This window comes from Diabrotica undecimpunctata, chromosome 1, assembly GCF_040954645.1.
Source record: "Diabrotica undecimpunctata isolate CICGRU chromosome 1, icDiaUnde3, whole genome shotgun sequence".
Classification (NCBI taxonomy): domain Eukaryota; kingdom Metazoa; phylum Arthropoda; class Insecta; order Coleoptera; family Chrysomelidae; genus Diabrotica; species Diabrotica undecimpunctata.
The window spans coordinates 24,943,600-24,966,973 of NC_092803.1; the positions used below are offsets into that span (position 1 = coordinate 24,943,600).

General features: G+C 33.7%; 1 protein-coding gene and 1 pseudogene across 11 annotated transcripts in view; one reads left to right on the plus strand and one right to left on the minus strand.

The window, feature by feature from the left end:
- The window catches only part of LOC140446660 (uncharacterized), a 710,626-nt gene that overhangs the window by 39,244 nt on the left and 648,008 nt on the right, over positions 1–23,374 (minus strand). For 10 of the 11 annotated variants that reach the window (XM_072539286.1, XM_072539281.1, XM_072539276.1 and 7 more), the window contains 4 exons: positions 18,372–18,480; positions 15,102–15,190; positions 14,910–15,044; positions 4,358–4,384 (listed from right to left, as the gene is read on the minus strand). In XM_072539286.1, the coding sequence (XP_072395387.1) occupies positions 4,358–4,384; positions 14,910–15,044; positions 15,102–15,190; positions 18,372–18,480 (360 nt within the window). The remainder of the gene's footprint in view (positions 1–4,357; positions 4,385–14,909; positions 15,045–15,101; positions 15,191–18,371; positions 18,481–23,374) is intronic. The other variant, XM_072539290.1, reaches the window with a different exon arrangement.
- Positions 15,209–17,900, plus strand: LOC140442301 (ubiquitin carboxyl-terminal hydrolase MINDY-3 homolog; annotated as a pseudogene).

Genomic DNA, 23,374 nt, shown 5'->3' on the forward strand with positions numbered 1-23,374 from the left:
AATAAGTCCGTAGAAAAATATATAAAAATAAATTATTTAGGGTATTTTTTTATCGTTAACATAACCTTTTTTAAACTCAATATGCTCAATAAAAGTTTAAGTTTTTGAATCCATCTAAAAGGTAGGGAATTTGGAAAGTCGACAAAATAGGCATCTCTTTTAGTGATAAGTGGGGTAACGGGAAATAAAAAGTCACTGGGGGTCGAATCAAGTGAACAAGATGGATGAAGTAATAATTTCAATTTTATATGCTTAATTTTCCATTGAAAATTGTGCAGATAAATACGCATGCATAGTTTTTCAATTAAATAATATAAATTCTTCTTGCATCCTAAAATCCCGTAGCTATAACTATGCCGGTCGATTTAACCGTCATCTACGTGTATCTACGTTTCTTTCACATTTACATATTGACGCAGATATTAATCAGGATTCCGACGGAAAAACATTAAAGCATTTCAGAGTCGACCACTTGATTGCGTTTATTCTCTACTAGAAGAAAACGCAGCTCCCACCTTGCAAAGATTTTTAAAAGTTTTGATGAAGCATTGAGAAGACTGTTTTCTATGACCTCAATTATTTCCATAAATTTGATCCATCGATCGTTCAAAACCTTATCGCAGATTTTGTTAATCATTTTAGAGGGATGGTTACTTCAACTGGAGGTTATGTCTCAGAATTATGTTCATCTTTTTGTATGCAACGGTTACACTTATTTATCCGATTGTATTTTTTTTATCCACTTTGAACTCTTTTGACGTTTAACCTTTAATAAAAATCTTAAAGTGAGAGAGTTCCCGGGAGTTGGCTGTATAAAGGAACACAATTCGTCAAAACTTTCCGTGTATAAATTGGCATCAATAGACTGTTATAACATTATTTCTGTATGCCCTACGTCTTCAGACAGTCCGGTATATTGACAAATCGGTAAAGTTTGACGAATTGTGTTCATTTCGCAATTTTTATATATTGGGCGTCTCAATTCATCAAACTCGTAGCAAAGCTCTTGCTGAAATTTGTAAATCTTTTACACATTTCGTACAGCTCAAAACAACAGAAAACGACAGTCATTTTCGTTTAAGGTTACCAAAATATAGTTGGCGCTTTTTGCAGCTTACGGTAGAATACTAGAAACAGCAGGCCAAATTTGCTGGCTTTCCGTAATTGAGTTTGTATCTACCTGACTGATATTGCTGACGCAGAATAAAGCATATTTTATACGCCGAGAGTCATTCTATTGGATTTTATAAGGACTTATCGAGTGACCTAGGAAGTATTATTATATGGTATAAGTATAGGAATCTTATGTGGAAGTTTTCGGTTAACTGAAATGAAGAGAAATGAACAGAGGAAGAGTATAGGCAGCTAAAACGAGAAGAAAAACGAATACTTAAAAAAAAAGAAGAAAGAGCATATAGAGAGCCAACTAAAAGAACTAGAGAACTATAAGGTACAAGCAGAAACGCGAAAGTTCTACAAGAGGATTAACCAGAACAGGAAATAATTCAAACCTAGATTATCAATCGTTAGAAATAGAACAGGGGAGATCATTGGTGATCAGGACCAGATACTAGAAATATGAGCAGAAAACTTCGAGGAAAGGCTAAATATAAGAGGTGAGACAGGGTTCCACGAATCAGAAATCCAACTCGAGAACATTGACGACGAAAGAGAGAAAGATAACATCCCAACAGAAGTAGAAGTCATCCAAGCTATACAAAATTTGAAAAAAATGAAGCTCCTGGGGCAGATGACATTCCTTCAGAACTTTTAAAACATGGCAAACCGACATACTGTATATGTAGACTGGTAGAACTGATCTGGAAGCAAATAAAGTTGCCAGAAGACTGGAATGTAGGTATAATTGTACCTATCCACAAGAAAGGAGATCAAACAATATGTGACATCTACAGAGGAATAACCCTCCTAAACGTAACATATAAAATATTGGCGACTATCGGGATATTACGGCCGACTATCGGGATATTATAAAGACATAATAGGTGAATATCAGCGTGGGTTTTGTAAAGAAAGATCAACGACCGATCAAATATTCCTTTTAAGGCAAGCTCTGGAAAAAACATATGAGTATGGCATTGATACTCATTACCTGTTTGATGTGCCTTTGATAGTGTTGAAAGAAACGCACTGTACAAGGCCATGATAGAATTCAGCATACCAGTACACTTAGTAAAATTGGTGAAAGCGACCCTCTCAAGAGTCGAGTGTAAAGTTAGAGTGCAGAACGGAGTTTCCATAAAGTTTCAGTCTCAGATAGGACTTAGACAAGGAGGCAGCTTATCATGCCTTCTATTTAATATTGCACTAGGGAAAGCGATAAGAGAATCTGGAATAACAACCAGAGGAACTATTTTTAATCGCAGCGTACAATTAGTAGCGTTCGCCGTTGATATCGACATTATTTCAAGAAGACAGGCGGACGTGGTCGAATCATTCAAGGCACTTGATGCAGCAACAAAAAGAATGGGACTAGAGGTTAACACTAGTACGACGAAGTATATGAAAGTATCAAATTATATACAAGCAGCACAACCAGAAGATCTAACGATCGGAACATATATTTTCGAAGGAGTAAGAGAGTTTATATACCTAGGCTCACAAATTAATCAGAATAATGCAGTAAGTGGAGAAATTAACAGACGGATATATCTGGCAAATAGAGTCTATTATGGATTAAAAAATTTTTTAACAACAAGAACAAAACAAACAAACCTAGTTACAAAAAGAACGAAACTAGTGATATACAGAACTCTTATCAAGCCCATCCTCACCTACGCGGCGGAAACATGGACGATGACAAAGAGCGATGAAGAACGTTTAAGATGCTTTGACCGTAAATTTCTTCGGCATATATATGGAGGAGTACAGGATACCGGAGTCTGTCATACCGCCTGTATGACAGACCTGATATTATTAGGTCCATCTAAATAAACCTGCTGCAGTGGTTAGGTTAGGTTACAGAGAGAATTAATGATATGGAGCCGCCAAAACATATTTATAACCAAAGAATAGATGGAGTGAGAAGGAGGGGCAGACCCAGAGCACGATTTAAGTATCAAGTGGAGAAAGACTTGAGAATGTTGGGAGTACGAAACTGGAAAGCCAAGGCGAAGAATAGGAGAGAATGAAGACTTATCCTTGAGCAGGCCAAGACCCACCATGGGAGCCAACGATGATAATAATGATGAAATGAAGAGAAGAAAAACAAGGATCTTACTACTTTACCTGTATTAACTGTATTAACATAAAATTGACTAAAAAGGAAAATATATTAAAAACATTATTGTGACACTGAAGATATCCACAAGATCTAAGTATATACGCTTATAGATTAGAAAAGCAATGCTATGCAAACGATTAGAAACTTTCAGCAAAAGCTTGCCATTCTTATGAAATAAAAGCCAACTATTATGACGTTGGAACACAAATTAGTCAAATCTTTCGCGTCTGAATCGGAATCAATAGAACAATTAAATTTTATTTCAGTGTCTCCACCTCATCAGTTGTTCGAGCTGATTCAAATTTAAACTCGAAAGGTCTCCAAAATACTTCTGGCTTTTATAAGGTGCCATCTACTTTGATAGCAAGGTACGAAAACCATTTAATAAAATCGTTTTCAGTTTCTCTGAGCTATCGAAATGTGCAAACGATTTAAAACTTTCAGCAAAAGCTTGCTATTGCTCTCATGAAATAAAAGCCAACTGTTATGACGTTGGAGCACAAATTAGTCAAATCTTTCGCGTCTGAATCGGAATCAATAGAACGATATAACTGTTATTTCGGTGTCTCCATCTCATCAGTCGTCCAAGTTGATTCAAACTGAATGGCGAGGTGGAGAAACCGAAATAACAGTTATACCGTTTTGTTGATTTTGAGTCAGACGAGAAAGGTTTCACACTAATTTGTGCTCCAACGCCATAATATTTGGCTTTTATTATATATATATATATATATATATATATATATATATATATATATATATATATATATATATCTATTCACATCCAAAGCCTTTTCAATTCGGGGATTCCCTTGTTACATGATGTCTACGTATTAATAATGTTTTTTTTTCATTCTGATTCCCTACCTTTTTTTTTGTAAGGTTGATACCAATATTGATTAATTATTTGTACGGTACAAAAAAATGTAACTTTTATTGAATATATTTTACATCAACTAATATAACTGTTGTAAAACCGTTCAGAATCAGTCTTGAAGATTTGATTTGAAAAAATACCAAAAGATTCATTTTGTGCTCAATCCGTCTCTGCAGGGGCTGAAAGCCCCGTCTGGTACATTTGTCCTAAAATCTTGTATAGCTGATTCTTATATTTACCTGTCGCCTTCTCAGTTTTTTGTACTTCTGCAGCCGAGCCGGGACGATCCGAGAAAAGAAAGAAAAACAAAGTAAGAGCGTTAGAAAACATCTCGAGGATATGCAGGAAAAAATCCCATAAATGTCGAGTATAACAAGAACGTATCCGAGATGATCGAAGGGTTTAAAGGGATGTTGAAAAATATTTTTAAAATAATACAAATCATTAAATTTTATTATACAGTGAATATAGGCTTAAAAGTCGTAAAACATATGATAATATCAAAATGTTTTAATTAGCACTCTTTGTAGACATAAGATAGGCTTTTGACAAAAAAAAACATCACCCATCTCGACTCCTCATATTATAGAAGTAGCAACCCTGATAATGTTTTTCTTTCATTTTGTGTTATTCAGTATAAATTATTCAAGTGGTGCCCCATCTAACTAAATTTATTAGTTGGATAATTCAAACACGTTAACAAACTTGTTAATTATCTGTGGCAGTCAATATTGCCTTGCATCACCAGATTTTTCCTGTTGTATTGCAACATTCTACGGTAGACCCACATTTTAAATAATATAAGCTAAGTTAAGCTAATAATATAATAAGCTTCGAATCGGATTTTTTGATGGTCCATGTTTCTAAAGCGTAGGTGGCGATAGGAAATATTAATGTTAGAACAAGGCGTAGTTTTGTAATGTCAGTATTCTTCCATATTTTTGTTAGTTTGACTGTTGCCGATCTGACCGTCTTCGCACCCTCCAGACTTCGTCCTCTACCATGTTTCCTATTTCTGTTTGGTTTTTTTGTTTATATTTTTGTTTTTATATATTTATTTTTAAACCATATTCCGTACTCATTGTGCCCAATTTATTCATTATTTTGTTCCAGTTCTTCTACTGAAGACGCCGATATAACCGTGTCATCAGTATATCGAAGGTTTTTCATCTTTCGTCTTCCTGTTGTTGCTTCGCCTGGCAATTTCTCAAAAACTTATATGGGGATATTATACATCACTGTCGAACTCAAGATTTCAATTTGCACGTTATCAACTCTTACAGTGGCGGTACTATTTATATACAATTCTTGTAACAAATAAATTAGATGTTCTGGCGTATCCATTTTCCTAAGTATATGCTACATTTTGTCCTATTTTAGATTAATGAAGGCCATTACCAAAGGACCAATAGTCAACAAAGCACAAATATGTTTCTATATTGAATTTTTCTATAATTTGATGAATATTAAAAATGGATGCTTTTGGGCTCCTACCCGGGACGAATCCATAGTTTTATTAGGGAATCTGTAGTAAGAGTATCGATTTCAGTCTTTCATCGATGATGGTGAGGAGTACTTTGGTACCATGGAATATTTTACTACTTTAAGGTAATTGTTACAATCAGTCGATGAAACTTTTTTATATATGGGAAGAAAAGTGAGCTTACCTCAGTTATTTGACCACTTTCCTGTGTTTCAGATTTCATTGTAGATTCTAAGTCTTACTTCAGTCCCTATCTCTTTCATTTCTTTTGAGTATCTCAGCTGTTATTCTGTCTTCCCCTTCTGCTTTTTCTGAATTTTAGCTTTTTGTTGCCGCCCCAGTTTCGGATTTCAGTACTTGTGGTTTTTTTTCATAACTTCTTTTTTGTGTATTATTGTCTGGGTTGTTGTTAGGGAACAGCATTTCCCAATATTGTTTCCACACCGCTGCCATACCTACTGTTTGTTATGGTATTTCCACCACTATTACCTTTAACGATGTGTGTCTTCGGTTTGAATTCTCTCGCTAGATATTTGACTGTTGATAATAGTTTTTTAGATTCTTGGTGGTCAACATGTTCTTCTGTTGCAATGCTTTCAATTTGATTTTTTTTTCCTTTCTATCTCTATTTCTTTTTGTATTGAATTTGATGTGCCGCTTCAGCCATCCAATGTTTTTTCTATATATTTTTTTCTATGGCGTTTGTCTTGTTGATGGTTTCAGTGATCCACTTCTTTGTGTGTTTCCATGTTTCGTCAGAGTCTCCATTAGTCATTTCTTCAAAATTTTCTGGGTGTTTTGGAATCAATTTTTGTCTTTTATTTATAATTTTTTTTTTGTTTTTTCGCTTAATATTGATTTCTGCTTGTAACATTTTGTGGTCGGAACCAGTCTGTAGCTGGTTTTATACTCTTCACATTGGCTGCTAAGCTCCTCCATTGGTTAGTGACAAGAATATAATTTATTTGGTTTGTGTATCGTCTGACAAGTGAAGTCCATGTTAATAATCTTCGCGGAAGATGTTTAAACATTGTGTTCATTATACTAAGATTTGTATCGCTAGAGACCTAGGGGAGCTGTTCAACTCTTTCATTTTGCTCTTCTAAGCCATGCTCCGTGGAACAATTTGATTAACCCAGTCTGAGAGAGTTGCACACCTTTTAGAATGACATTCGGGTGTTACAATTCATTGGAGCAAGGTGTATTGATTCGTGTTATTAGGAACCACTTCACCGCGATCCAATGCTCTAGGCAATCCCTTTCCCCCAGATACCACTCTAATGCGCAATAGGGTGTCACTATCAGCCAAATGCTTTTTGTATGGAAGTCCTGGGTACAAGAACTTCAACACGACATCCTAACCCGATCAATGCAGGCTAGCGTAAGTCTCTAAGGGGTGCGCCCAGTTCGGCGACACGGTGCCTGAGGATGTGGGCCCTTCATGTCTAGGTTTTGAAGTTTTGTTAATTGTTTTTTGGTTGTCTCTCACCTTTTTGTTGGTATTTTTAAATTTTTTTTTGGTGGCCGAAGCTTTTATTTATTTATTTTTTTTAAGGTTGTCCTGAAAATATCAATGATTACAATTTCTAGTGCTGCCTGCTGGGGCTTCTTCTGTTAGTAGAGCTACGAATTATCTAGACTTTATGTGTTTGCCAGGATTTGCTGCTTTGGTCAATCATATCTTATTTTCTCTCGCAGGATCGGGCTTAGGTGATTCTCTATTTCTGCAAACCTAACTCTGGCTTTTTTTGCCATTTAGATTTGCCGCTTCTCTGAGGATGTTATCGTGGGCTGCTTGTATTTTCTTTTTATTTGAATTGCTTATGTCTCCCCATGCGAGAGATGCATGTGTGATTATTGGAAGTATGATGCTGTTTATATTCTGTCTTTATGCACAGTTTGCTTTTTCTACCTGCAAGTCCTGTTATTGCTGCTCTGGCTGTTGCTGTTTTCTGGATGGTTGTGTCTACGTATTGCGTGAATGTTAAGTCTTGGTCCATAATGACTTCTCTTTTTCACTCGATGGGATTATTTTGCACTAACATCTGTTCCTCTGGGGTTTCTGTTTTCTTTTTGAATATAATTGCTTGTGTCTTCTTTAAATTGATTGCTATTTTCCAATGGATACCCATTCTTCAATGTTATCCAATGCTGTCTGTAGATTGTTGACCGCTACTTCTAAGTTTCTGTGTTTGGCCGCAATAGCTGTGTCTGCGTAAAGGCCGAGTAGTGTTCCTGGTATTCTTGGAACATCTGCGGTGTATATTGTGTACAGTAGAGGTGACAGGACTGCTCTCTGCAGCACTATAGTTTTCCGAGCTCCGTGTTCGGATAGCACTTGTCCTATTCGTATCCTAAAGCTTGAGTTGCTCAAGTACGAAGATATCAGTCTTGTCATGGCCTCACTATATCCGTATATTGGGCCTCTTATTTTGTATATTGGGCCTTTATGCCGTACCGTAGTATATAAATGGCAATGTAATAAATATAAAAAATTAATTTATTTTTGTCAGCTCTTTACTCCTTAATTATTTCTGTGAACAATACATTCAACCAACTTACACCTCCAAACGACTAATGAAATTCTCAGAAAACCTTTCGTTGTAGTAAAAGGCACGGCAAACTGCACTGGAGTTCTCCATAATCTTTTTAATTACTTACTGTGTTTAGAATATTTTTGTCTGTATTATCAGTTAGAGTTAATTTGTATAAAATGAGGACCAAAAATTCAAATGGAATTTAAAATATTATTGTTTATTTGGCTAATAATTAATGTATAAATATAATGGTTAATCTGCTGTATAATTATTTTGTAAATAACATTAAAATAGTGTACTTACTGATTATTTAAATTTATAAATCATCATCATCGTCACTAAATTCACTACCGCTATCATTATGTAAATCTATAATCACTGGTTTAATTTCACTAGTTTTATTTTCCCGGATCCACTACTCTTCTATTAATTTTTTACATTTATTTACAGTATTGGCCCATATTTCTGGAGTTGCAGTTTTAACAGCTTCTTGCCAAATTTCCGTAAATGCATCGTCACTGTATCCACTGCATCCAACGTGATTATCATAATGCGTTTTACATATATTCCAGATATGTTCGATGGAATTAAACTGGCAGTGATACGGCGGTAACCGTAGTACTTGATGTCCATAACTTGATACAATAATTTGGTCATCAACTATATAAACTGTTGGTTTTTTCTTACGTTTCGAAATTTCCAGTTGCTCTGATTTTAAGGCGTATTCCGGAAAATTGATATTATTTTTTAATAACCAATTTTTCATGCTTGGTACGTTCCACGACTGTTTTGATTGTTTCTCCAAAATCTCCGAATGGTAGGGTGCATTATCTAAAACTAAAGCTGATGGCTTACTCAGACTAGGCAACAGTTTCTTCTTAAGCCATTTAACAAACATATCTGCATTCATATTTTCATGGTAATCAGCAGATTTTAATTTTGAAAAAAAAAGTCAAATCTGCGTTTTCTATAAAGCATTCTTTCCCTCCTGCATGAAGAATGATGTGTCCTTTGCCTTCACTATATGTGTTTTATTGATTTTATGCAGTTGTTTTGCCAAATTCTTTTAATTCCATCCTTTGCAAATATCCATGTCCCATCTAAGTATACGAATGTTGCATTTTGAGATTGAAGTCTAGTATATCCCCTCAAAAAGTTAATTCTTTTATGAACCACACTACTCCTTTCGCATAAAAGTAACCTAATATTTTATTTTTTGAATTTAAATCCTAAATCTCTCAACACTCACAAAGGCTAGTCCTCTTAATTTCAGAAACTTATCTTTCTCTTATTTTGGCCAGTAAAGTATCTAAACTGAAATGTTGATTATTTTCACGCATTCGATACAAAATATTGCGAATTTTAAATTTTTTTCCATCAGTTAAAACTTAAATATATTTACCAAAACCCTAACTTTAACCCGTAATAGCAGACATCTCAAAAACGGTACACTCTAACAGACATATGGTCAATCTAACCACCATTATTTAAATTGACAAAATGTTCTAGTTTACTCCGAAGTAGTTTTTAACAAAAATTAAAAGTGATATTTTAGTACTTTGTATATCTACTTTGAATATAAATTATCCTTAGCACGGTAGTATTTGCTTTAGAAAAAATTATTAAGCAAGTAGGTGAAAGAAATTTATGTTAAATACTATTATCCAAGAAATACTATTTATTAAAAAAAAATGTAACAAAATATGCAAAACTATGAACAACGAGTTAATGACACATATATTTATTTTATACCTAAAATTTAGCAATGTGTTAAACATTATGGAGGACACCAGTGCAGTTTACCGTGCCTTTTGCTACAACGAAAAGTTTTCTGCGAATTCCGTTAATCGTTTAGAGGTGTTGGTTGAATGTACTGTATATATTAAACAAAATGGGAAACAAAATACATCTGCGTTGAAGACAAACCTTTGCACTAAATAGTATTGTTACTGTTTCTTAGATTTTAACTATTCTAACTTTCATTGATGTACGTTATTGTTTTATAAATATTTATAACATGTGTTGGTTCTCGTATACAATAAGTTCAGAATAACAAAAAATAGTACATTTGGACTCATCTTCCTGATTTTTTGAGTAATTCGAATTGCTAAATTTAGCGACAAAACAGTTCTACAAGGCCAAATAAAGTTGCATGCACTTTACCAAGGTCGTAATTCTATTGTATGTGTGGGTACATTTCAGAAAAGTGTATGTTACTTTAGTTTGCTAAACAATCACTTCTAAAAATAACCCGATCAATAAAAAAACTTTTGTATCAAAATAATGTATATACAATATAGCTTTTTTGGATTTAGACGTCCCTCATTGTAAAATTTTGTGTTAAAATGTTCATGAAGAAACCACCAATTAATGACGGAGTATTAGTCACTACCAGAAATATTGCCATGTTGCCGCGTCGTTTGTTGAGTTTTCAATCAGTGTTCTGTGACTTTTGTACTCGTGGTATCATCGATTTTTGAGGTTATCTTGTGAAAAACATTTATTTATTTGTTAAAATGCCCAAACAGTTGAATAGTCGATGCAAAGAACTTGTGGCTTCACTAGTTAACTATTTTAAAGAAGAAAGCAATAATAATGGCCCTTTGTTACCCTTAAATGCTGTGCAAAAGGTAATATGCGAATAAAATATCATTACTTTCCTTTACAAAAATTTGTATTATTTTAGCGTGTAGCTGCTGCTTTAAAAATCGGTGTAAGAACAGTAAGCAGCATATGTCAAATGCAGAAAAAAAGTGAACAGTTTGAATCACCAAAGAAAAAGCGTTGCACTAATAAACAGTAACAAATAAAACAACTTTAAATACAAGCTCTATTCGTGATACCATTTACAATATGTACCAGAGAAGTAAGTATGATTATAACAAATATACATTTAACATAATTTTATTTCTGTGTGCTTTTAGAACAGCACGTAACGGTTCAAGCAAAGGATGAAGGTATATACCAATTCGTGTTTCTCGATGAAACTTGGATATTTCAAAATGGGATCATTGGTCATTCTTGGCAAAATGAAAATATAAAGAGTGTTAAAACCACTAAAACGGATGGCAAAATGTTTGTTGTATTAACATAATATCATTGCAGATATATTATACTCCATGCTGGAAATGAAACCGGATTTATAGAGGGTGCTGAAGCACCCTCTATATTTTATTCACAAACTCAACTTAGTGATTATCATGGGGAAATGAACCAGGCAAATTTCTTGAAATGGTTTGAATATCAGTTGCTGCAAAACTTAGAGAATCATTTTCTAATTGTACTTGATAATGCACCTTATCACAGTATGTTATTACATAAAACTCCGAATACAGGATGGTCAAAAAGTGCTATTGAGGAGTGGTTGACAGAAAAAAAAAACATTCCCTATTCCCATATAATGTTCAAAACAGAACTATTGCGTATCGTTTCTCAGTAAATATACAGATATAATCTTACATATAAATGTCATTTATTTTAAACATTTTTTTTAGAAATAAACCACAAACCAAGTATATAGTGGACGATATGGCAGAACGGTATGGACACAGGTTTTACGTCTTCCTCCTTACCATTGTATCTTTAACCCTATTGAATTAATTTTGGGCATAGCAATAAATAGCACATTGGTAGAGATGATAACAGCGCTAACAACTGCCTAAACATGTGGCATGAGGCACTTTACATGATTACTCCTGATATGTGGAAAAACTATATCAATCATACTGAAAGAGAAATATTTAAATGGTATGAGAGAGAAAGACTATTTGCTCGTCAAGAAATTAGTCCAATAGTAATAAATGTTAATAGTAGAGAGAGTGACACTAATGTGGAATCAGATTCAGAAATTGTTTAGTTCGTTGATGTTGTTTTTTGTAGTGTCATGTTTTGCCTTTGAAAATATTTTATTTACTGCTTGTGGTTTTATTTTGATTATATTTATTGTTTGGTAACTCAGTAATAACCTTACCACTTTTATTGTGGAATCCCTTACTTTGTGGAATCTATTCATGAATGTAATTAACAAAAAAACAAATAAAAAAACACTAATTTTCAAATTCTATGTAATATAGTGTGAAATTTGCTACCTTCACCTTTTTTGTTTACTTCAGTTCTGTTCTGTAAATTTTCATACTTCATGAACCATCTGAAAATGCTGCAAATGTTCACAATGATGACGTGAACGCAACTTTATTTGGCTTTCACTGTACTTTACATATGTTATCTTAAAATGTAATAAATAAAAGCTCACCAATTCTTATTTTTACTTTAAAACTGTGGAGTAGAGTAGCCAAAAGAACTATCTACTCGAAATCCCTTCGATACCGACCTCTGATACGTCCTTGAATTCAAATACAAATTCGATTAGGGTAAAAGCCTGAAAGTCAAAGTTTATATTCTCAGTTTCGTGTTGAGTAATATAAGCTCTCAGCCGTTCCAGCCTTTCTAAAATGTTTTGTAATTAGATATTGAAAGCTCTAAACGAAATTTCGGATAATCTCTATATTTATTCTTGATTTTCCATGTCTCGCAAGCAAAGACCGACCTATCGAATGTATCAGAAATTTTACAGTTGTTAAAGAAAACTTTTTAACCAGAAAATGGAATAGTAATTATGAAAAGATTTTTAGTAATAAATATGAAGAATTGATCAATTATTGTACTTTTACCCCTTAAAATTATAATCTAATAATTATTGACTTTCCAAAAGGGGTAGTTAACCGGTGAAAAATTACTAAGGTGGTAATAGATTCATAAAAACCTAGCAGAGCACTGTGGTATATCATAAAATTTTTTGTTTTTGGAATTCTACTAGTTTTAACCATAAGCTAGCAAAATCGCTCCCCTTACGGTTGGTTTGATGGTGAAAAATTATTAGGGTGGTAATAAGTTAGTGAAAATGGGTGGAAAAATATTACGTAGGTTAAATTGGATTTCGCTCATCTGTCTCTGCTAGCTTAAGGGTCCTCAGTTTGACTGGGAAATAATTGATATCTCTTTAGCAGTGTAAGTTTTGGCCCCTTTATATGCTGGTAAATATAGTAAGAGCCGTGGAAGCCGACAGTTGGGATATTACACATGACATCTTCAGGTTTAGTCTTCTCGTCGGAGATTCAAGATCAGCAACGCGATTTTAATCTTATGTAGAGCTAATATAAAGCAACTGCTCTAAATTAAGCTTATTTTTTTTAGTTTTTATCGGTTCGTTGTACTTAATAAAAACAAAACTAACAATTCGGTTTTTGGACACAAATGATTGAATAATGTCTACACTTTAAAAGCTATTGAACAAGCCTTATCCAACTCAGAAGTCTGAGAGAGGAGCAGCAAACGTTTCCCTATACGTGGCAGAAAGATTCCTGTTCAGAAACAATCAGCAAATCAAAATATTGAAGACCAAAAGTGTATGAAACATTAAGAACAAAATTCGTTGAACTACAAGACCATTTAAATCAAATGTTGCGAGAGATAATATTCTTCTCCTCAGAATTCTTCGCTTTCCGAATACTTTGTCTTGAAGGATTATTTTCAGTGATCTGTATCTAGTGCCGTTTCTCATTGTGTGTCCTAGATATTCTAACTTTCTTCTTTTAATCGTATATATCACTTCTCTTTCTTTGCCCATTCTTCGTAGTACAGTCTTGGTGGTTATCTTGTCCGTACATGATATCCTTAGGATTCTTCTATATAACCACATCTCGAAGGCTTCAAGTTTTTTCTCCATCGCTTCAGTTAGTGTCCAGGATTCAACTCCGTAGTATAATGTCGAGAAGATATAACATCGTAGGAGCCTTACTTTTATCTCCAGTTAAGGTTATGGCTTATAAAGAGTTTGGCCATGTTGTTAAATGCACTCCTAGCCTTCTCTATTCTACATTTTAGTTCGTGTGAGTGATCCCATTGTTCGTATACTATTGCTCCAGGATAGGTAAATTGTTTTACTCGTTCCACTGGTGTATTCTTGATAAGCTGTTGGACGTCTCTAATTTTATTTTTGCTAGTGACCAAAAATTTAGTTTTTGATATGTTTACTTGTAGTCCAAATCTTTCACTTACTTCATTTACTTTGTTTATTAGTTACTGTAAACTGGTTAAACTGTCTGTAAAAATAACGGTGTTATCTGCATATCGGATGTTTTTTAGGCGTTCTCCATTTAAAAGGATTCCATGTTCGCAATTTTCCAAGTCTTCACTAAATATTTCCTCTGAATATATGTAGGTGAAAGTATACATCTTTGTATAACGCCTCGCAGAATCTGGATTGCTTCCGTCGGTTCATCTCCAAGATTTGTTCTTATTGTGGCTAATTGGTTCCAGTATAAATTTTGTATTATACGCCGCTCTTTATCATCTATTTGGGCTTTTGTTAGAACATCCATAATTTTTCGGTGTTATACTGTGTCAAATGATTTGTGGTAGTCCACAAAGCAGGTGTAGATATCGCAAGTCATATCTCTGCATCGAGGGAATAATACCTCTAGACTAAACAGTGCATCTCTCGTACCTACGCCTTTCATGAATCCAAACTGTGTGTCTTGTATTCTTTCTTCGCATAGTTTATCATAGATAGAAGCACAGTAGACCTAAATAACAACTTTTTATAATGTTGTTGCTTTTATCTGCTGAAGCTTTCCCGAGCCACAGCCTGTAAATGATAATTCTCAATCACGTAGTTGCCACAATAAACAGAGCGTATTTATTCTGACTGTATAAGCACTAATACTATACCATATCAAACCAACACAATTTTGTAATTTATAATAAACTTACCGAGTCTCCTTTTTCTCCTTTCTCTCCCTTTTGACCAGGATAACCAGGAGGTCCCGGCAATCCTGGAGGTCCCATAAGCCCGGGAGGCCCAATATCGCCGTAGTCTCCTTTTTCTCCTTTCTCTCCTGTAGATCCCTAATAAAAGACAATAATTGCATTATCTATTCAATATTATAAATATAATTTAAGTACCGGAAGACCTGGAGGTCCCTGAAGTCCCGGTTCTCCGTTAAGACCAGAAGTTCCTGGAGGCCCCATTACTCCGGAATCGCCTTTGGCCCCTTAAAAATAGAAAAGCGATGATCAAGAGTAAAAGTAAGTGTATTAAGTAGATACAATAAAAAAAAGGGGATTCGAGATGATAATGGACAACCAGTACCAATCGATTAAACGATATATTTCATAAGGAAAAATCAAAGAAAGCGCTTCAGTGATTTCTGTCTAAAATTTAAAGCAGTATTTTACGAACGTAATAATTGTTTGTAAAAAGGACCATTAACTAAGAAAGAATAATGTTTGGTCTGCTAATCACTTTACCCGAATTGTTATATTTCAAACTTAGCCTGTTGCGTGTGCTTGTTGTAGTGAAAATTCTTTAATGACATGACGTAGGTAGATACTTTTAAAAGGTGTCGTCTTTGAGAGAACAATAATTAGGAGCATGAGATTGAAGGACCAATAGATAAAGATTATTATCAATTAGAAGATCCACAGGGCGACATGTGGAATGTAAGCGAAATATTAAATATTTCTCTCACGCTACCACAGGCATAGTGAAAAATATGTATGAAGGACTGTGCTCTGAACTCACTAAATTTGAGGCCATTACAGACACCGTTTTTTAACAAAAGTGCCAAAATCAACCGTAAATGCCATTATAGGAGGGATATCTACATTAAGAAAAAAGAGAAATGATAGTGGCAAGTTCCGAAAAATAGAAACCAACTTGATTCAACCTATAAGTACAACAATATATAAAATGTATGCAGCCAAAATTTTTCGCACGATTGAAACCTTTTGACAAGAACTAATTCGAAAAGATATTGTTTCTTGTTCGGCAACAACGCTTTGCGTTTTTCTTAAGATAATAATTTTAAGGATAGAACTGTAGATAAACGTCAGACACTCACGGAAAGCAGCAGAATAACTTCGTTGCGAAAGAGTATATTCGAAATATAATAGAGTATGGAAAAATAAAACGAAACATTATATATTTGGATGAAATATGGTACACGATACGCATTACACCGTAAAAAAGCTGGAAAACAACAATAAAACATTTTTAGTTGCACTACCATCCAAAAAAGGTAAAGGAATTATTATTTTACCCCACTGTGGAGAAAACGGATGGATCAACGACGCCCTATTGATATGTGCCAAAAAAAATTAGAGATGCGTCATTAGACTACCACGATGATATGTACAGTGTTCTTTTTGAGTTTTGATTCGAAAAAATTCTTCTCCCAAAATGGCCCAAAAACTTATTGCCCATTGCTTATTGAAAAAAATGCCGAATTCTACTTGGAAAAAATCCCAAATCCAAAAATTTGAATATAAGAAAAATTTAAGATTTAGATACGAAAAAGCAATTATTAGAGCTTACTCAAAGTAAGCGGTTTCAAAAGAAATGTATTGTTGATGACTGTGCTCTGAATAATGAACATACCGTGCTTAGTTCCTCCTTATTTTTGCATATTAAGTCCAATTAATTAATATGGGCGCAATTAAAAGAAAATACAAGAGGAAAAAATGAGGATCCTAAATTTTCATTGGATGTTTTCCAATTAATTGCAGAAGAAGTAAAATATATTATAGCGACAAGTTGGAAAAATGTCATTGAACATGTAATGGGAGAGGAAAACGAATACGCTAAATATTTGCCACATTAACTAATTTAATTATAACTGTAGACAATACCAGTGATTACAGTGATATAATGTGTGACAGTGATTCTAAATAGAGTTTTATTTAGAGTTTCTGAAACGCCAATTTTGTTATAACCTTAAATGTAAACTAAATATTTATTGTGAAAATTGTATATTTAAATATTTAATTTGACAATCGCAAATACTCTACCCTCTTCCATTGAACAGGAATTGTATTTATTAGGTATTAAAAGTCTTCTCTGGGGCAACAAAATTAAACTAGACGTTTTTAAAAGATGGTCACAGGGCTTTTACTTTAGCACGAATGAACAAAGCGCTTTAGAACAAACAGAGGGAGGGCCTTGTGCAGTAATAGCACCTGTTCAGTTATTTATACTTAAAAACCTTTTATTAGACTACAAAGATCTTTCATTTCGAGAAAAGGTTAACTTAGAGTTAGTATCAGCTCTCTGTGAAATATTTTGACAATGTAATATCCGGTAGCATCATGTAGTATATTTAAACAGTGAATTTAGTGCAGCAGTCAACCAAGCAGAATTAAAATGTGAAGCAGAGACAAGTACAGCTGTAGAAAATTTAGAAATAGATTCTGCTAGGTTTCATGATGGCCTCAACGTACATAGTTATCAGTGCCTAGATGAAGTTAAAAACTATTATTGTAAGAATATCACAAAATTAACAGTACAGTACAGCATTTTGTGGTTTATATATTCTGTAATAGCTTCAAAGGGTTTAGAAATGGTAAAATCTTAGTCAGATTAACAGGATCCTTAGATAGATGAGACATATGGCTATGGTAGCCAAAGCCTTATAAATTTAATGATAACTGGTAGGGCAACTAATTATGTTTGGGATCACCATGAAGATATTGGAGGTTTGAAAACTATTAGGAATTGAAGGACAAAGTCAAATAGGTTTTATAACTGTAATGGAATATCACAGGTATTATACAGTTGGATCATTTTATAAAAGTCCAATCGATCATGTTTGGGGAGTTGGTTCAGATACACATTTAACAGTGCGCTTCACTGATCAAAGCAAGTTAATAAGTCCGGAAACTAAAAGTGAACAAGCCAGACGGATTAAAGGTTTTGATCCTCACTGAATAAAGTTGTAAGTAATTAGAAATATATCTTTATTTACTGTAGTGTTTATACTTGGTTTAATATATTTTTATTATTGATAGTATACTTTCCTCCAGATTTTTCAATTTTGATATAATAGGGAAAATTGGAGCAACATTGATTAAACATTGTAGGAAAATAAATTACAAAATTTAAAATTTTAAAGCATAATACGGTCCTGTTATTATCCGAGAATACTACTTGTTCTTCACACAATGTTGCCAAACTGAATTTTGTTATTTTCGGTTTAAATTATCTCGAATTCCAAGTCTACTATACCATTTAGGTAACTTAATGAATGGAGTGAAAATAATACCACCAGACGGACTCTGTGGTAAACTAAATTTATATAAAGAGACATATCACAACATTCAGCTGCCTTTTAAAATTTAATTCTAACCTCTAAGGTCAAGTAGATTAAACTTTTATCTTATGTATTATGTTTTATATACCTGAGAACCCAGTAAACCCTCTAACGCCTCTACCCCCTTTAGTCCCCGGCCGGCCTATGGCCCCCTTTTCTCCCGGTAATCCCCTGGACAGTACATCTCCGTCTAGGCCCTAAACAATCGCACTCATTAGAACATAGCTTCAATTTAAGCGTGTTTGCTCTTGAATGTGAAACATTAAAGAACAATAATCATGCCTGGATATATCTACAACATTAATACAAATAAAAAAAATGTTAAAATAATAATTTAAAGATGTTGCTAGAAAAGTTCATGTGACCATATACAGAAAAAAATAATATTTTGATCGGTTTTATATGACCATCAATGATTATTATAAATTTGAGTACAAATTCTTATTAGATTAGAAAATGAGTTTGTCTCGGCACTTTGAAATATCCAAGTATCTCAAGCTTTTCTTGCTGTAGGATATATAAAAAAACCATCTCAGATATACGGATAATTCTCCATAACGTTTTTTTTTGTATTGATGTAAAAACCTATATACAATAAATATGAGATATCCATTTTAGTCCCATAAACTCAAAATTATAGAGTAATTTCTAGGAAGCTTTATGGTTTGTTAAAAAATTATGCAAAAGTGTTTTATAGTTGTAAACAACAAATAAACAGGATGTAATAATGAATATTTTTAATTTACAATTGGAAAATGTCAATTGGACCTAAGGTACTAGATATCAATTGTTTTATACATGAGATCAGTGACGTCATCACGGGCGCTATAACGTCATTACAATGTAAAAAATTGATCAGGGGGGTGAAGGTTAGGTCAGATGAAAGGGTTTTTATACCAAATTCAACGGCGTACGACAATAAAGGTATTAATTTAAATAAGTATGCTAAACTTTCAACTTAATATTCATTTTCAACAATAATTAATATTCCTTTTCCTTTAACTAAAGCCTCAAACCGTCTAAGCAGTTCACGTGTACATGGCGCATGTATCATCTCTGGCATAATCAGGGTATATGCTTGTCTGATTTTAGTTTTTAAATAGTTTTCATCTGTAAGCCCTTTGTTATAAATGATTCCTTTTAAATAGCCCCATACAATGCGCCATCTTGTTGCCATACTATAGCTCCTCTTTTGCGCAAAGGATTATCCTCTAGTAACAATGATAGGTAATTTTTCAGAAAAGTCAGATATCTCTGAGACCATTTAAATATTCTTCAAAGAAATATGAACCTATTAAACGGGTAACCGCTTCTCAGGAATTAATTCCTCATCTAGTTTAAAAACGAGTTTCCCTTAACCGGTGCAGATTTTTCACTGACCAATAATCGGAGTTATAATCCCATTATTATGGAAACGAGCTTCATCACTTCACAAAATTCTAGTTACAAAGTGATAGGTATTTCGCATCATCACTTGCATTATGGCGATGAAGGTTAGTCATTGACCCAATTCGGTGGGTCACAATTTATGAACCAAACACAATTTAATGGAGTTTAATGTTGGATTTTTAAAATCGTTTGAACTGCAGTTGAAGAGACTGCAGTAATGGACTATATGGACAAATCTTGATTAATTGTTACTTAATTAATTAATTGTTAATTTTTTCCATTGTAATGACGTCACGGCACTCGTCATAACGTCACAGATCTCATGTATACATTAATTTTGATAGTATCGAAGGTTCAATTGACATTCTCAATTTTCAAATAAAAAAAATTATTACTTCCTGAAGTTGTTAAAAACATTTTGGAACACCCTGTATATGTCTGTTATATTCAAACAAAAAGGCCATTGGTTATGTAGGACATCACAAACGATTAGTTTACAGATGTTGTCAAATGAACTTTTCAAAAAACAAATATATAAACATTATTTACATAGTAAAAGTAAAAAAAATGTTGAGTAAATTTATATAAGTGCAATATTTATAAAAAAGCGATATTTAAAAAAGAGCAATTTCAAATAATTTTTTACTTCCATCTGTAATATAAAAGTTAAAAGTTGCATCAAAATATCTGACAATTTTTCTTTTTTTTTATAACTTTTTCTCCAAAATATTAATTTTTTAAACGATATAGTCTTCCAAAGATGGAAAAACACTATTTTCTCCTTTTTTTTCCCAAAATTTAAAAGTTTTTGATAGTTTTTAAATCAATTTTGTAACAAACTATTTTCTAAAATATCATGTATCTCTACTTTGGTCTTCATTTTCTGTTCTTTCATATTTTTTGTTCTTTCGCATCAATTAATCTATATTTGTCTACTACTGAACGTACATCTCCTGTAAAATATTCCACCTGTTTCTATCTTGAGCTTCTTGCATCCAATTTGTGGTAATTCGCTTTAGATCATCCGTCCATCTAATCGGTGGTCATCCTCTGGTTCATATATATCTTTCTGGTCCATCTATCATCCATTAATCTGGCAACATGTCCGGCCCAAGCCCATTTAGCTATGACTCATATTCTTTCAATTGCATTCGTGACTCATGTTCTTCTTCTTATTTCTAAGTTTGCTACTTTATCTCTGATGGTAATACCTAACATTGATCTTTTCATAGCGTGTTGTGTAACTCTTATTTTATTGATTGTTCGTATTGTCAGAGTCAGTGTTTCTGCACCATATGTAAGAACCGGTAAAACACATTGGTTATAAACCTTTCTTCTTAAACATACTGGAATATAAAACTTGAAAATGTTTATTCTACCAAAGACAACCCAAGTGAGAACTATTGATCTTTGTATTTAAATTGTCTAATTATCTCGGCGTAAGCCAATCTCATATTTGGTGGTAAAGACGTAGTATCCCTTATAAAAATAGGAAGACTAAGATGGGCAGGACATCTGGCAAGATCACAGCAGAACAACCCTCCTAAAAGAATCCTTATGTCACAACGGGTGGAAAGTAGAAGTAGGGGTATGCCAAAACTCAGATGGAGGGATGGTGTAGATGAGGATGGTAGAAACTGGCAACAGTTGGCAATGGATAGAACTGACTGGCGTAATAGACTTGGGATGGTCGAGGCTCTTTTATAGGGCTGTAGCATTAATGATGATGATGATGAAGCGAATTTCATGCCCTAGATAGTTGTAAGCTATAGAATTTTATCGCTGACTACAAGGTTGCTTATAAATTTTGTTAATTTTAAGAAAAATTTTTTGACGCTTCATAGAGTGTTTTTAGCATTTTTGTAGCTTTAATAACTAGTATCAGATATTAAAACGATGTCCTCGGCAAATCTTAGGTGATTAAGATCGTCTCCATTTATATTAATTCCCATATTATCCTCTGGTTGAATTCGCTTGAGCATATATTCGAGTATAGCTGTAAAAAAATTCGGGGAGTTGGTATCACCTTTCTCTAATTCCACGTTCTATTCGGAACTTTTTGGTATGTAGATGAAGTCGGATACAAGCTGTACTAGTTTCGTAGATACTCTTAATCAAGGCAATATATCAGTAGTCAATGCGGCAGTCCGCCAATGCTCGGAGAATTTTACTATGATCTATAGTTTCAAACGCATTTTCTTAGTCAACAAGTATAAGAAAGATAGGCTTGTTGTATTCTGTGCATTTTTCTATTAGCTTTTTAATAACTTTTCAGTAGTAGATGATCATTTGCTCCATATCTGGAGTGGAACCCAGCCTATTCAGAAGGTTGATAACTACCCAGTTTGTTCCCAAGCCATTTTGTTATTATCGTTATGAATAGTTTATATGTATGAGAGAGAAAATCAATAGATATGTAGTTTTTTAGGTCTGAAATGTCACCTTCTTGTGCATTATGGTTATTATTACATTATGCCATTGGGAGGGGTTACGCCTCTTGTCAAACAAACATTAAACATCTTTTTCAACATATTTATTAACGTTTCTCTTCCTTCTTTAATTTGTTCAATGACTATCCCATCTTCTCCTCTTCAATACTTCTTACAGTACTTTTAAATGCCTCTCTACACTAGTTCTTTTAATACTTTTACGAAGTTCGGTTAATTTTATCTTACGAAAGAACTGTCTATACCATATAAAGTACGTGTCTCCTAGTAGCGAGATCCGGCCAACAATACGCTGACTGACAGACAGTTCTTACAGTGGGGATTCCGATTCGTACAGAAAAAATAAGCGGTTGCGGGGGTAATACCGTACTTTGGTCGCATTGCTAGTATGTTGAACAAATTGTGCTGGACATGATGTAAACAAAAAAGGCATTCAGACATTAGATGTTCGAAAATCTATTCAGGCCATGTTAATGAAAATTTTTCGCCAATGTGAAAATAATTATGAAATTTTCCTCTAGAAAAAGAAGGTATGCATGTTTGTATATTAACTCCGACGTAACTGGTCCCAAGTCCGGTTAAAAAAGGAGGAAAGTGAATGGTTAATGGATTGGTCGTGGTGGCTTTTTTGATTAAACATCAAGCAAAGCCCTAGTTGACATACGTCAATGTCATTATCAAATCCTACTCGCGATGTGATAGGTGAATGTGATTCCATTCCAATCATGATATTTTATTAAGAATTCAAAAAGAAAAAGAGCTGTTAACCACAATAAAAACAAAAAAAAATCAAATACCCCGGTCACATCATGAGGTATAGCGAAAGACATGGATTGGAAAGATATGGAAAGGTATGATTATGGAACCACCATAAATATTTTTAGGGCAGCAGTTTGCAAAGATTGGCATGATGGTCATCAACATCCAAAACGGATAGGCACTACAAGAAGAACAGTTTAAATAATTTTAATGGGAAAACACGATTACAGATTAGTAAAATCAGAATAGGATCTCGGAATCATGGAAGTCTTTTAAGTAAGAGTATGGAAATTGTAAATACGCCTTAAAGCAAGAGAGGAAAAACTGCTTGCATTTAGATGAAGTGGAAAGAACAGGGGCGAAAGAACTAGATAAAGGATACAAATTGAGGTATGTTGAGATAAGTAACACTAGGAATGCAGTTGGTATAATTGATGGTAGAGAAATGAAAGAGAGTAGTAAGAGTTGAAAAAACGAGTGCTACTTGTCAACTTGT